Below are 16,574 nucleotides of genomic sequence, written 5' to 3' on the forward strand. Positions count from 1 at the left end.
GTTCATTCAATATCCTAATAAATTATGTGATGAAAAGTTTTTGGGGTAATTGATTTCAGAAATCGTTGATTTTCATCACATTTAGAGATCAGTATGAAATATTATCTGTCATGATTATTGATATTGATGTTTCAGTCTTTTCAGGTCTTTTGAAAGGGAAAGAATCTAATATCTAATAATTTCCTCATTCGCAGGAGACTGAACGGCTTGTTCTTTTGACTGTAAATTTCCCTATTTCAGCATATTTTGTAACGCAATATTTCCAAAATCGGCAGAAAAAGACGAGAGAAGTTTCCCTGATATTTCATTGGTTTCAGAATCACGCATGCTCAGATAAGTTTATGTCTAGTCAGGGCATTAACACTTGCAGTTTGAGAGTGTATGATGAGTTCAATACCGTGAGGGAAGGATTCTGTTGCCTTTGCCAAAATTGGTGGGGGTATGAAATGGGATGCAAGTCACGACCATGGCAATAATGATATTAGACCTTGGGGTCATTTTCATACAAATGACCACTGGCTGATGTTATGTTTTGTCAAGTCAAGTCATTTTGATGAAACATAATAATAGTATGACTTACACTGCATGGTATTGCTGTATATAATATCTTCCAGGGTTGTGAACTAATTCTGCTGCCAAATCTTCTGGAGGAATTCCGGAAGCTGTGTTTGGAATTGCTCCACTCTCAATTTTACTGTGTGGAGAATGCCATAATATAATTTAACATATCGCAATTTGTTCTTTCAGGTTTGTGATAAATTACTGTTTATGCTACTGAATCTTCAGGCAAAAATCCGTACCTTGTTTCTGGACGACCTCCACTCATATATGGACCCTATTGAAAATGCATAACTTGAACTTAAATGTATCAATGCTTATTTTCCAGGTTTGTGAACAAATTATTGTTTATGCTGCCGAATCTTCAAGGGGAATTCCGTACCTTGTGTCTGGAGATCCTTCACTCCCGTATCGACTGTATCGAGAATGCCTTCTTGGAACTCAAAGCCAAGGGAATTCTCACCTCGCTCACGCACAGGTAATTGTCATCTGTTTGAACCACATTTCTTACAACTACCTTTCATTTGCTTCCAGTGCGCTTGGAAACACCTTTCCTAAGGGCACATGTGAATGAAGTATGCCTGGGAAACAATTTTTTCCATTTCACTGAAAAAAATGGGCGTTATCATGATGAGCAATAATATGAAATCAAGTTGACATCAATAGAGTTTCTATTCACTTTGTCTCAAATTATGGTTTGTTTGGATTCTCCTGTTTTGAAAGGTCATAATTTAAATTGCATAAAAGTATACATAAAATTATTTAAAATTTGTATGTTGTGGCATGTGACTTATCTGTGTGGCGGTAAGATTGATTTTTCCAGCACAGGTAATTTGCCTGAAAACACTTGTCTTGTATGTAAAAAAGAATTGTTAATCCCCTGATAGGAGTGGGGAGGGGATTATAGGAATGCACTTCTTCCATCCATCCATCCGTCCGTTTGTTTCGTAACATTTTGTGTCCAGGCTACAACTTACTTATGCATTGATGGATAACTATATAACTTGGTACAAATGTGCAGTGATCTTGACCCATGTCAATACCTCATAGGTCAAGGTCACACGAGATATTTAAAGGTCAGAGTACAGAATTAAGTGTTTTTTTAATTGAAAAAGCAGTAAAACAATGATATGATGTCACAACGATATAAATGTATCACTTCATCGAAAATACTTTCTATTTCGTCAATGTTATAAATCAAAGACTCTTTTTACTTCTTTTTTAAGCCAAAATAACCTTGACATTGATTGTACCTACACAATCTAAACAAATCACAATATACTTACATGTATAGTCTAGTCCCTTTTTATAACCAGTTCATATATTAAAGAATATTTAGGTTAAAGATCAAACAACTCGTATGTCTCACTTTCCCACTCTTGACCAGTGGAAGTGTACAATTTTGCTCAGAGTTAAGGTACCAGTCAGGGTCAGAGAAAAACAAAATGTTCTTAAAAGCAATGGTGTGGGATATAGCAAACAAAAACAACCTAGGTATTTTCATAGCCTATGTTCCTTCTTGATTACCAACATCTGGACATAGTTGTTCATAATGGTACAGTCGATACCTTATTGGTTGACCAAGCTTTTCCCACAAAATTTATATAAAATGTGAGTAGAAAGTCAATCAGTCTGGCCTTTTTAGTTTTAACTATATATATTTTACTTAACAACAATTGTGAAGAAAGTTATACTAACTTACATGAAGTCACTCTGTAAGGCATGACATTAAGCAAGAGTAAGGTCTTGTGTTGTTGGGGAAACAGGAGAACCTGGAGAAAAATCACTTGTCCGGCTTGGTGACCACCAGCCAAACTCACATGGGCTCAGACAGGGAATCAAACCCAGGTCGCCTTGGTGAGAAGCGATTGGGCTCAACTGAACACTGTGCTAACTGGAGACCATCAAAATCTATTTGGAACATTATTCCACTTATAAATCGGAGAAAAGGCACAAGGATGGAATCCCTTGTAATATTCTTATATATTCATCCATCAACATCTTTTCAACTTGTGGGTGAAAAGTGTGATTCTTTATTGTTTCTAGGAATGAAGAGACACAGCAAGTTTCCCTGAAGATCATCAAGGCCATATTGTCTAAACTGAAGGCTGTAGACTTGCAGGGATTAATGTCGGCTATAACAGCATTCTCCGCCCACCCCAGCACTGGCTGTAGACTCACCATGTACGAGATACTCATGTGGACATATGACAACTACAGGTATGTGTATTATTGTTTACATTATTTGTATGTTAACTACAGTAAATTCATGTTGTTCCTATGAATGATTTTAATGAAAAATTTGTATATAAATGTCATCATCAGCCACTATTGACAGATATTTTTTTGGTCATTATCGATTATGTTTGGGGATGTCATTCAATGATTATAGCCCTTCTCATTCTTCCAAACAGAATCTTGCCCTTAACATCTTACAAAATTTTATCCTCCCTTTAAGAAACTTCAATTGGTTTCTTTTCGGATTGATCAAAGCTAGATATATAAGATTAACACAACAGTCCAGTCAGAAAACACACACAAAATCATGTGAAAATGCATCTGCGGTACTAAATAAGGAGAGTTTTTACATATGAAATTTTTGGATTATTAATCAATTGTTGATTTTTTACAGCCTCCAATAGTCTATAGCAAAATAGTCTGATTCCCAACATTTTGCATATTGAAGTCAGTTTAATATATATAAACACAAAACTGGAAATTAAATATTTCAAGTCAAGTACGACCTAGTAAAATTCACTGTTTAACTGTTAAGTCTTTTTCTAACTTGTAGAGATGAGAACAGTCCAGAGGCCAACAAGATCATGCTGCAGACCAAGGAGTCCCTCTTGAAGGGCCTCGGGGATGAGGACTTACACTGCAGGTAGGGACACAGATCTCATGTTAATGTCCATATCAGTTGGGCCTCCATTTTAGAAATGAGACCAGTCCAGAGGCTCATAATATCATGCTGCAGACCAAGCAGTGCCCCTGAAGGGCCTCAAGGATGAAGACCTATAGGTCAGTGGTCATGGGGGTTTTATTTATAAGAGATACAGACCAGTAACAATACTTTATTATGAATTTGAAGACATTATAATACCTAGGGTCTTGTTGCACTGATATTATGAATTTGAAGACATTATAATACCTAGGGTCTTATTGCACTGATATTTAAGGTTTAGCGAAATTTTAGGTATTAATGCTCATTTGATCAATATTTGATATTTTTGGGGAAATGAGTAACATGCATACAAATTATGTTCATGAAAAGGTAAGATGGTGTAGAAACTCAGTTGACACAGTTGTTATAGCATTTATTTATTTCTTACATTCCCCATGGTATCCAGGTTACAGGTCCAGAACTTCTGGAGCAGCGAAGATCGTCTTCCAGTGGGTACCCTCGACCGCCTGGTTGCCATGTTGGAGGCCATGTATTCACCCGTTACCGAGCAACAGTACCTTAGTTACGCTACAAACTTACTCCTAGAGATGACGTCAAAAAGTCCTGACTACCAAAGGGAAATATTTGAGCATCCACTATCGGCTTGTAAATTCTCTGTAAGTAGACTAAGCTTGTCTGAGTTTTTTAGGAAAAGGAGTCAGGCTTTTTTGATAGACTTGGGGTTGTCATTCCTTGGGGTTGTCCTCCAAAATCTTAAACTGTGGCCATAACTCAAAAAAGATATTCATCATGTAAATATGTCAGATACTAACAGCTCTCTGTCAAGATAGGCCCATATACTAATGCCTATCTGTCCAGCCAGTTCATTCAGGGAAATTTTTCACGTTCCTGTGACAGCATATGATGTTCACTACTTTATAAAAACTTGATACAATCTTAATTGGCACAATAATAACATACCTTTCTTCTATTCAAGGATTACTCTGTGAAGTCCTCCTGGCGCCATCGACATGCTGCAATGACCCCGCTGTTTGCGACACAAGCGAGTCAGAGTCAAGCCATGGAAACAGACGATCAAAGTGTCGGAGTGCGTGCCACCCAGGATGTTGCGCAGTTCTCACAAACTCAGGACCCAGGTAAGAATTTTCGGGCGGCATGCAGTACGTTTTCTGATAAAATTTGGTCAGAATGTGTATGGACATAATATCTTAGCCAAGTTTGATAACCAGCCATATTGCTCTAGTCACTGGAGAGTTATCGCCCTTCAATGATAGAAATTTCCTGTACTTATTTTTGTCTGACAATAACTTTTAAGCTTTTGTCCCATTATCAAAAATTTTGGTCAGAAAGGGTAAGTACATAATATCTCTGAAAAGTTTGATAACCAGTCATAATGCTTGAGTCACTTATTATTGCCCCTTAATTATAGAAATTATGTGAAATTGGTCTTTTTTTATCAATATCTATAGAAGCCTCTGTTCAATCAGCACCAGTATTAGGCAGAATGTGTATAGGGATTTTATCTTGGATTCATTTGATATCTTTAGTTGCCATTGTCGAATTATCAAACTTGGTCTGAATGTGTATGGGCAAAATATATTAACCAAGTTTGATAAACCAGCCATATCGTTTTAGTCACTGTAGAGTGATCGGTTTTCAATTATAGAATTAATTTCAGGTAATTCTTCACTGACAATAACTTAAGAAGCCTTTGTCCAATCTTCACCAAATTTGGTCAGAATATGTATTTCTTAACCAGCACTATCACTTCAGTCATTTGAGAGTTATTGCCCTTTAATTCTAGAAATTACCTAAAATTGGTCTTGTCCTATCAATAACTTAAGAAGCCTTGGTAATAACTATAGAAACCTCTGTTCAATCATCACCAAATATAGTCAGAATGTGACTGGGAATAATTACACAAACAAGTTTGATAACTGGCTGTATGGCTTTATAGTCATTCGAGATTTATCGCCCTTTAATTATAGAAATTACATAAAATTGGTCTAGTCTGATCAGTAACTTCAGAAGCCTTTACCAAACTTGTTTAGAATGTGTATGGGAATTCTATCTTGAACAAGATTGTTAACCAGCCATATTGCTTGAGTCACTCAAGAGTAATCGCCCTTTATTATGGAAATTACCTAAATGGTCATTTTCCACCAATAACTTCAGGAGCCTTTGTCCAATCAACTCAAAATTTGGTCAAAATGTGTGTGTGGGAAGAATAGCTTGGGCTGGTTTGATAACCAGCCACATCTCCTCAGTCACTCGAGTTATTACCTTTAAATTGGCAAAAACTGTTTGTTTGCTTTCTGAATTTGACTTAACGTACAACCACTCATCACCAAACTTTGTGTACTAAAATTAGGATGGACATATTGACAGTTGGTGCTCTAGTGTTTCTCATATGTCACCATATGGTTTTATTCTAAGGAGCACAGAAGGGTCCCTACAACTGGCTAACACAGAGCAGTCTGGACACCTTTGCTGAGGGAAGCAGCTTTACCTTGATGGACACACAGCAGTCCCAGAGTTCCTTGATGTTCACCGTTGGTACAGGTGACCCGAGGAAAACGGTTGCCAGGAGACCAAAAGCGGGTCCAGGATTTGGGAATCAGAAGCTTGGTGCTGCAAAAACGTCCACATCTAGTGGCAAAAAAGATGGTAATTGATGATAACATTACCTTTTGTTATGGGTTATGAGTCTTGTGTTCCAGTCATTGGAAGTTCCCAGTGAAGGATTTATATCATCATTTAAAGATAAGCAGCTTAGATTAACTTGTTGGAATTTGCTCTTGACATTTACTTTTCATTTGGAAAGTTTTCTCTATAAAGAAAATGGAAGAAGCATGATCACTTGTACAAGTTTCAAATGACAATGACAGTACAAAACATTTAAAGGAGCAGATGACAACAATCTTTGAGCATGTTATTGTAATCAGATCTATATATTATGTATTGATCCAGAGGCAAACATATATATAAATGACAATGTGTTGTCAAAGCAAGAAGATATTTCAAAAAAAGGCAAAATACATGTTAAATACATGCCGTTTCAGAGCCAGATGGCGGAAGTGACATATACAGGTTAAAGCGCCGTTTCCTCAAGGACGCTGAACAGACACGGGTCTTCTTCGCCAAGAGACAAACAAGACTCAAGGAAATGAGAGAGGTCAGATTTTAGTTGGTCTCAACAAATTTCTGTATATATGGTTTGCTACTGAAAACTGCACATAGAAATCATTTTTGAGAGTTTAAAAAGACATCTGTTCATTCAAATTTTGAAATGTGCTTTTTAAATTACAGATAGCACATCAGGAGCAACAGGCTCGCAGAGAAAGTCAGGTGACCATGTATCGGAAATACCGCAGTGGAGACCTACCAGACATACAGATCAAATTTTCCTACATCATAGCCCCACTGCAGGCTCTAGCTCATGTGAGGGCCTTGAAATTTCTAAAGGATAAATTAAGATTTTTCGCACATTTTTCAACCATTCATGAGTTTTTAAAGTTAAGGGTTTGTTAACAAACTTGCAAATATAAATAGGACTAGTTAATTGCTTTGGATTTTTTTATCAGTGGTCATGTGCTTCAAGTAATGCACCAGTCAATTGTAACCACGGCCCCCCAGGTCCAGGTGTATACTGGGGATAGCCGGGGAAATGGGCCATGTTTTTACCTTCCAGGTGGCCCCAGAGTGCCGGGTGAATGCGGTGGTTATGTCTTCGCAAAAATATAGCGGGGAATGGGCCTAACCTATGGTGCCTGATGCGGGGGTATTATGCGGGGATTTTACCTTCTGTTCGTCCCTGCACGGCGGGGATTTTACCCGGGGTTGGCTGGACCGAAAGTCAAAGTCCCTGCTATTACCTGGACCTGGGGGGCAATGGTTACAATTGACTGGTGCATAATGGCTGTGGTTCAGATGTGGTGTAGTTAAGAAGGTGTCACCTCTAATCCAAGAGGTTGTGATTTCAAGCCTTATTGGGGGTTACTTTCTCATAGCCTTCCAGAGTCCATCTAAAGCTGTTTTTACAGTCAAGATAATTATAATAAATCAGTAGAGAAAATTGCCCGTTCAGGAAACAAGGGGATACCACTCCAGTGATTCCTGATCAGTATTTTTATGTCATCGGGCAAGAAAACACCATTTTTTATAAGCCTCCAGTGCAAAGGGATATTTAGACTACAGCAACCTAAATCCATGGTTCTTTAGTTGAAAGATAGATTTTAAATCTGACCATTCATATTTTTTCCAAATCCAGCAATTTTCTGAACTGATAATGAAACAATTCTATTTCAGTATAGTATTAAACTATCTAATTTGAAATGCACATATTGTGGGAATAAGTGTTACGCTACCTCAATGAAGCATGCTTAAATGTAATGTGCTCTTGCCTTGAAACCATTTCAACAGAGAGACAGTACCATAGCTAAGCTGCTGTTCAGCGGGATATTTGAGGCTATATTTGCCAATATGGAGGACGTGAAGACGGAGAGAGAGATGGGCGAAGTTATCGGTCAGATCGGAACCAGTCTAGATAATGTGCTTACACAGTCTACCGTGTATTTCCCGCCATTTGTAGGATGTGTGCTGGTGAGGGTTTTTTTAAAATTCTCTGTGTTTTCAGTTTATTTTTTTTAAATCTAAACAAAAATAAAGACATATAAATGTATAGAGATTTGTTATAACTTGAAATGTTCAAGTTCTCTCCAGACAAATCATATTGTACTACAAACTACCCTGTAACAGTACCGAGTTTCCAAATATAGTTTCTTAGTTCTTAGTCCACAAATTCATTGACTATTTTGTGTCATTTAAATACCTTGCCTGTATTTCATATTTTAGCAGGACGTGATAAGTTTTCAAATACTTTAAAGCTATTTCTAATCTTAACATTTCATCTTCTGTATATTGTATTTACCTAGTACGTACCTATTGTGTGTTGTAACTGGAATAAAATAAAAAAATCAATAAAATACTTACTTGGTTTGTCTGCTTTGTCAGATTTTCCATCAGCAAAATTATGTGTTTCTAATAAAACCCAGGGCAGATATATCGAAACTTCTTAAGTCTGTTATAACAAGTTGAAGCTAAGCTCACTATTTTTGTTCTTCTATATATTGAGAGATACTTAACTTTTTGGAAGTTTTTTTTACTTTTTATCTGTCCAATAATTATGAAAAAAAATAAGTTTATTTATTAAAATCAGGTTTGAATAGGACAAAGGCTTAACAAAGTAAGGTTTTTAAGTCTGTTTAGCGTAAGAAGTTTTGAGAAATCAGGGCCCGGCCACCTGTGTTGTTACCTAGATGTCTTGAGTCAGTTTTGAACTTGTATAAGTATATTTATGTTGTTTTTGCAGGACATATTGTACAAGCTGCGCTCCAGTCTGAAGGTGGAGATGTCCAGTATTGGAAGCAGTGCTTTGGCAAGCCATCTAGAGCCCCTGGGTATTGCCCTTGTGGAGGAATTGTTGATAACGCAAGAGCCCATTGAACCCCGTGCGGCTAAGAGGGGCAAGATGGAGGCACCCATATCCAAGGACGTGGAAAACTGGATTGAACTGTCCAGGTATGTCATTTACAGTACACTCAACGAGTTAGACCCACTTTCCTCGCTCACTCCAAGGGATAAAGTTGATGATCGCGGGTTTCCTCCGAAGGTAAAACTGTTGCCCTCGCTAAAATCCCCCCGAGTTCCTCCGAGTGGCTGGCTTACCGGTGAGTTTGATATGAACGATAGCGTTGAGAATTGTCCAATTTTATGATCCCGCGGCGGAACTCCAAGTCTAATCAGATAAGCAAGAAATCATTCTTGTTTAGAAGTTATTTATTTTTATGCTTAAATGCACATTGTTAAGCGTAAAAGATTCTTACATGTACCAACGTTTAATTTGTATTTATGTCCGTAAACGCCAATTGAATATTGTCTTGAATAATAAACATTGAATCATTAAAGTATTGCCACTAATTTTATTGCATCATAAAGTAGCCGACTATTTACACGATTCTGAACCATGACCTCTGAGGTCAAGCGCGTGATCAATACAATCTAGAATATACTATTTATTATTGGTGGTTAAAAATAGCTATGACGTTTAATGGAATTTTCCACAGAAAATGAGGCAAGAAGGCCTTCAAAACCATGCACTGTGAACTTTGAACGCGTGCTTGACCTCCTGATTTTCCGAAAATGTGTAATCTAGAATTTCTCGGATGAAATGTGTTTATCAGTCATTAGCAAAAACACGTTTATAAGATGCATGTGCAACTAGTGAAATGTGACTGCATTCTTGTGGTAAGCTAACTTCATGCAAAAAGGGCAGAGGAAAAAAAATAATACTTGTAGCAATTTACTTAAGCCTTCGTAATTGGTTGAAAATTTTAATAAAATAAAATAACTTTAGCGTAGATTCTTATCAAGTGTCCGCAGAGTTTCGCGGAGTTAACCCCTCCGAGGAACGCTGAGTTCGTTAATCTTCGGTCGACTGATCACCCTCCGAGGGCCTTAAATTCAAACTCCAAGGAACGCAAAATCCGCGGAGGGAAACGGAAAGTGGGTCTAACTCGTTGAGTAAACTGTATCAGGACGTAGAAAACTGGATTGAACTGTCCAGGTATGGTATCAAAGGACGTAGAAATCTGGATTTAACAGTCCAGGTATGGTATCTAAGGACGTAGAAATCTGGATTGAACTGTCCAGGTATGGTATCTAAGGACGTGAAAAACTGGATTGAACTGTCCAGGTCTGATATCTAAGGACGTGAAAAACTGGATTGAACTGTCCAGGTATGGTATCTAAGGATGTAGAAAACTGGATTGAAATTGTCCATGTATGGTATCTAAGGATGTGAAAAACTGGATTGAACTGTCCAGGTATGATATCTAAGGATGTGAAAAACTGGATTGAACTGTCCAGGTATGGTATATGATAAGGACGTGAAATAACAAGGCATGGAAAGGTACAGTAAACTTTGGACATATTTGACTATGATTAAGTTTGTGAGCAAAGATATGAGAGAAATAACTGATGATTAATGTAAGATGATGCTATGTGTTGGTTTAATGCTTTTAAGCAAGAAATCACTATAATTCCCTTTGTGAATGACACTAATGAACATATTTTCATGTGGTATAACATAAAAACAATCATACTTACAGGCTGTACAAGTCTACGGGAGGGTATGACGTCCTGTTGGGTATATTCAGTGGTAAGATTGGTACCCAGCCCATTACAAGACAGGCAATGGAGGCTGAGGCCAGGGGAGACTACCACACTGCCAGGAAACTTTATGATGAGGTCAGTGGTAACCAAAGATCATAGCAACTAAGATTATGTTTAAGGGCCTTTATGTGTCAGTTTAAGACCTACTAAAATTCTGACATTTTCAAAATGTTGTTGAATAAAATATGTATAAACTACCGGTACATCTGAAATATGTGAAATACTAGCTCTTATTCTTTTATGTACAAAGCATACAAATGCCGTTGCGTTCTTCGCATTTTCAGGCAATGAACTGCACTGACTGGGATGGGGAGGGTCCCAAGGAGGCAGAGATTGACCTCTGGGAGGACTGTAGAATGCAGGTATGACCTTCAACATAAATATACACACAACATAAAGATTTGGAAGCTACATGGACATCTTAACATGTTTACATGTCTCCTGCTTTAAGTCCCTTGAAGGCACTCACTCACAAAATTTATGTTGGCATCAGTTTTTTAAACTTTTTTGAAATTGAGTTAGGTTACTCACTTTATAAACAAATACCAAACAACAACTATATGATACTCAGTTGAACGGTTTTGTAAATCCAAGCCTAATTTTATTCAATTTTCAATGGTGTTACTGACACTTTTCTGAGCATTTGCTGAAACGTTTTTAAATGATTATTAGCATTATTGAGCTCTACTTTTTACTTTTAATAATTTTGCTTTCATTTTACACAACCATTTTGTGTTCGACCCTTCAAAATGTGTACGTTCAGTATCTTAAAGCACCGTTTATAAAGAAAGCCAAGATTGATGTCTTATTAAATTATTAAAGACTTATTAACTGCTTAAATAAATGACATTCAAAAAATGAACATTTCCAGCAGGATATAGTTTTGGGATAAATGTATTTGCATTGTAATCAAGATATTTAATTTCATTTGCCAACATAGATACACTTTAAATTCTTAAAACATTGCAAGGTACCTGTAGAGCCCTTATGTTTATAAAACCCTCATTCCAGTGCCTGACGTTGCCATCACTATAAAAGGTTCTTGATCATCCAGCCCAACAAAATGACATATTAAATGACCCACTAGTGAAAACATGCAAAGAATAGTTCCTGACATCTTTCTTCCATTAAAAGAATCAGCTCATTCGGCAACAAATCGACATATATAATGACTCACCCATACGCTTGTAAACAGTAGTGTAACATTGATAATTATCATTGGTGGAATTGGTCTAGAAGTTTAGGTGTAATCCTTTCACCCAAGAGGTTGTGGGTTTGTTCCCCAGTCAACATACATATGTGAACTGCTAAAAGTAGCCACTTATTAAGACTAATTTGCCAAATAGTTATTTTGGCAGTTACATCTTAGCCTCTCAAAATGGACACATGTACTGGTTTCTACCCAGGAAATCGACACAAGCGTTATTCTGGTGTCCCTATCAAGCTAAAAGAAATAAGTATAAAGTAAACTAATATTGTGTCTGTTTCAGTGCCTGACATCACTATCACACTGGGAAGCTCTTGAATCTAGTTCAACGGAAGCCATCGCTGGTGACAACACATCTACTGGCCTCACAACAGTATGGGAAGACACTTACCTACAGGTATACAAATAACACTGCCCCAGTTCCTTAAAAATATGCATGTAATTACCAACATTTCAAGCCTCTGTTAGACTTTGTAGACACTTAGAACAAGCTGGTCTTAGGCTTTACTGTTGACCTTCTAGGAGTTGAGGAGCAAGCTGATGTTACTGCTGCAGAAGGTGAGAGACAAGCAGCACTGCAATTTTTGGGCCCAGAACTTAAACTGGTTTTTGGCCCCAGACTAATGACTTTATTGATGACCTTTCAGGAGCATTTCCTGCCTTACATGATGAGGAGCAAGGTGAAGTTACTGCTGCAAGGGGATGAGAGACAGCAGCCACTCTTAGACTTCATGGACGCCTCAATGAAAGTTCCTGAACATAAGCTAGTTCTCGAGGTAAATATATAAACAATGTGTTACATGTAAGCTCCTGCTAGACTTAGTAAATGTTATGTTAAAAGTTCCTGAATATTTCTTGGTGTTTGAGTTAGACAGATACATTAGTTTAAACTGTTTTACAGTAATATTACAAGATTACAGTAGTCAAGAGTGTGGTCTTGTATAAGGTGGAAATTGCAGTTACCACAATAAATAATCACATGTAAGTCCAGGTGAAGAATTGAACCAGAGACACCATGGTAAGAATCAAGTGCGCTAACCAGACAAACAGACAAATGCATTCCATAGAAAAGTATTGGACAATAATCAGATTACTGTAAAGGTTGAATGCAGTAACTGTTTTACTTTGTGTGACGCCCATGTGATTTATATAAGAGATCGTTTTGGTTTCCACCCTTGAATGTAAGCTCGCATTTTCAGAATGAGTACAGCCAGGAGCTGGCCCTGATGTACCTGTGGCAGGAGGATTATGACCGGGCCAGACATTACTGTAACACCACACTTGATGCTTTCCTGCAGGTGGGAATTCATTGGCATTTTGTGTAGTAGTAAACTTGTTTGTAAAAACTTTAAATTTCGAGAGTTTTAATTTTGTTGGAATTATGATAGTGGATGTTGAGTGGTATAATGACAAAATAAATATGTTTTTAAGTGCAAGCAATTTATTCTGAGAAATGTAAGAAATGAAGAATATAATGCTAACAAATAAGTTTATGTATAATTTTTACCAAACAATATGTTAAAGAAGCATACAAGTCAATGCATTTTAAAATCCACATACAATGTTGACTTAAATGAGATCTCCAAGATTATGGCACAGAAATATGACCGCAGCTTTATGCTGAAACTTACACATTTTATCAATGAACTTAGCATAAAAATTTGATTATTTTTTAATAATTTTTTATTTGTTGTATTGAAATATGTTTTAAAACAAATAGTTTGGCTGGAAATGTTTGACTAGGTTTACTTAATTTACAAGTTGAAATCTTAATTTGATTCCTGACCCTTTGAGTATTCATTTTCATTTTCTAATTATATGATAATTTTGCCTAATTTCTCCTTGATGAGATCGCTCCCAGGTAACATTTCTTTAAAAGCATGGTCAGGCATGAGATGTACCTTGTTTATCTCCTTGCCAAGGACTGGAGCAGCACTGACGTTCTCATGACCAACAGCCGAGAGGCCGCCCTCCATCGCCTGCAGCCCCTAATAGAGTTAAGCGAGTTTCTGGGCTTTATATCCGAGGAGGGAAACTTTAGGGGCTCGGGCCCAGCCCTTGGGCTTATCAGTAGATGGAGTAAGCGGAGCCCACACCTACTGACTGACCCTGTCACTGTGTGGGATGATGTGGTCACCAATAGGTAAGATGATTTGTACCAGAAAATTTGTTATGACTAATGGGAATTTTATCATGATTAATGCAAAGATATGGAACATATTAGCAGATGGTGGAGAGACCACACCTCTTGACCAACCCTGTAATTATTGCATCTGATTAACCATTTTTAGTCCAATCGCACCATTGACCACATCAGCAGTTATATTCAGATTTTGGACGATTCCCTGGCTTCTGTGGAAGATGATGACCCATACATGGGGGGTGATTCCCTGGCTTCTGTGGAAGATGATGACCCATACATGGGGGGTGATTCCCTGGCTTCTGTGGAAGATGATGACCCATACATGGGGGTGATTCCCTGGCTTCTGTGGAAGATGATGACCCATACATGGGGGGTGATTCCCTGGCTTCTGTGGAAGATGATGACCCATACATGGGGGGTGATTCCCTGGCTTCTGTGGAAGATGATGACCCATACATGGGGGTTGATTCCCTGGCTTCTGTGGAAGATGATGACCCATACATGGGGGTTGATTCCCTGGCTTCTGTGGAAGATGATGACCCATACATGGGGGATGATTCCCTGGCTTCTGTGGAAGATGATGACCCATACATGGGGGATGATTCCCTGGCTTCTGTGGAAGATGATGACCCATACATGGGGGTGATTCCCTGGCTTCTGTGGAAGATGATGACCCATACATGGGGGTGATTCCCTGGCTTCTGTGGAAGATGATGACCCATACATGGGGGTGATTCCCTGGCTTCTGTGGAAGATGATGACCCATACATGGGGGGTGATTCCCTGGCTTCTGTGGAAGATGACGACCCATACATGGGGGATGATTCCCTGGCTTCTGTGAAAGATGACGACCCATACATGGGGGTGATTCCCTGGCTTCTGTGAAGATGACGACCCATACATGGGGGGTGATTCCCTGGCTTCTGTGGAAGATGACGACCCATACATGGGGGGTGATTCCCTGGCTTCTGTGGAAGATGACGACCCATACATGGGGGGGTGATTCCCTGGCTTCTGTGGAAGATGACGACCCATACATGGGGGGTGATTCCCTGGCTTCTGTGGAAGATGACGACCCATACATGGGGGGTGATTCCCTGGCTTCTGAGGAAGATGACGACCCATACATGGGGGGTGATTCCCTGGCTTCTGTGGAAGATGACGACCCATACATGGGGGTGATTCCCTGGCTTCTGTGGAAGATGACGACCCATACATGGGGGTGATTCCTGGCTTGTGGAAGATGACGACCCATACATGGGGGATGATTCCCTGGCTTCTGTGGAAGATGATGACCCATACATTGGGGGTGTTTCAATAAAGGATTTTAGTTGTAACTTCAATTATCTTACATCTGTCATTACAAAATTATGCATTATTTGAGTTATTTTGCAAGAAGTTTATAGCATTAGTTCCGTTTAGTAATTCCAAAGCATTGATATAGTGCATAAGTCAGGTGCTTTTATGATATGTTTATCAAATTCCATAGATACTGTTGTTAATAATGTAATACAAATATACTATTTCATAGTTTAGTTTATTTTTTATCTATGATATGTATATCAAACTCTATAGGTACAGTTGCTATTTATTTGATACAATTATACTTGTTTATAGTTTACTTGTTCGCTATTTCTATTTGTACATGTAAGACATTATAGTTGATGAATGTGATCATGGGTCATGTTGGCCTATTTCAAATATATATTGTGTGTTTTATTTCCTTGAATAAACTTTCTTCTTCTATAAACATCATGAATGGCAAAAATTTATAGTTTTTATTTCCTCAACTTTGTGTTTATTTAAATACTATTTTAAGTTCAATTCACATAAATATGTGTAAAATAACGAAAATATGACACTAAGATCGTTAAGGAAACGGCCCTCTGGACACAAAACAAATGTCCATCATAATTCACCAAATATTTAACCCCAAATAATTCAGTTGTATATACATGGACCATTTCAGCAGTCATCTACAGAAACTTGATGATTCCCAGGCCTTAGTTAAAGGGGACAAGCCATACTTTGACACCAAACTCCACCTTAATGTTCATCGTTAGTCAACCAATATTTAACCATAATTATTCTAGGTTGGTATACATGGACCACATCAGCAGTCACCTACAGAAACTGGATGATTCCCAGGCCTCAGTTGAAAGTGATGACCCATACTTGGATACCAAACTTCGCCTGAAACTGCTTATGGCACGCAGCTGCGGTGATCAAAACAACTTTGCACAGACGCTCAGAATACTCAAGGAAACTTACAAGGTGTGTAATAGATAAGTGGTGAATATCAACTGTTTTATTTAACAATGAATATGAAACATCTCAGCACATAATTACACAAGAATGCTTTAATATATAGTTTGGGAAATTAGAATTACCAAGAAAACACACTTGTCTGGCTTGCTGACCACCAACAAAACTCACATACGCCCCAGCCAAAATGGAACATGTAGGTTAGAAGGAGGTCCTGTAACAAATAACCATACCAATAAGTTATATTTAACAATGTTAATTGAACA

At 38.0% G+C, this 16,574-nt stretch overlaps 1 protein-coding gene across 1 annotated transcript in view; it reads left to right on the top strand.

Annotated features, from left to right (window-relative positions):
* The window catches only part of LOC128213891 (DNA-dependent protein kinase catalytic subunit-like), an 81,435-nt gene that overhangs the window by 46,122 nt on the left and 18,739 nt on the right, over positions 1–16,574 (top strand). Inside the window, exons 2-18 of the mRNA XM_052919991.1 lie at positions 887–1,036; positions 2,605–2,778; positions 3,350–3,439; positions 3,906–4,116; positions 4,437–4,596; positions 5,897–6,127; positions 6,523–6,635; positions 6,770–6,901; positions 7,883–8,062; positions 8,832–9,040; positions 10,630–10,768; positions 10,978–11,055; positions 12,184–12,297; positions 12,548–12,676; positions 13,100–13,198; positions 13,823–14,043; positions 16,137–16,317. Of these exons, the coding sequence (XP_052775951.1) occupies positions 887–1,036; positions 2,605–2,778; positions 3,350–3,439; positions 3,906–4,116; positions 4,437–4,596; positions 5,897–6,127; positions 6,523–6,635; positions 6,770–6,901; positions 7,883–8,062; positions 8,832–9,040; positions 10,630–10,768; positions 10,978–11,055; positions 12,184–12,297; positions 12,548–12,676; positions 13,100–13,198; positions 13,823–14,043; positions 16,137–16,317 (2,611 nt within the window). The remainder of the gene's footprint in view (positions 1–886; positions 1,037–2,604; positions 2,779–3,349; positions 3,440–3,905; positions 4,117–4,436; positions 4,597–5,896; positions 6,128–6,522; positions 6,636–6,769; positions 6,902–7,882; positions 8,063–8,831; positions 9,041–10,629; positions 10,769–10,977; positions 11,056–12,183; positions 12,298–12,547; positions 12,677–13,099; positions 13,199–13,822; positions 14,044–16,136; positions 16,318–16,574) is intronic.

Source organism: Mya arenaria, chromosome 2, assembly GCF_026914265.1.
Source record: "Mya arenaria isolate MELC-2E11 chromosome 2, ASM2691426v1".
NCBI lineage: Eukaryota > Metazoa > Mollusca > Bivalvia > Myida > Myidae > Mya > Mya arenaria.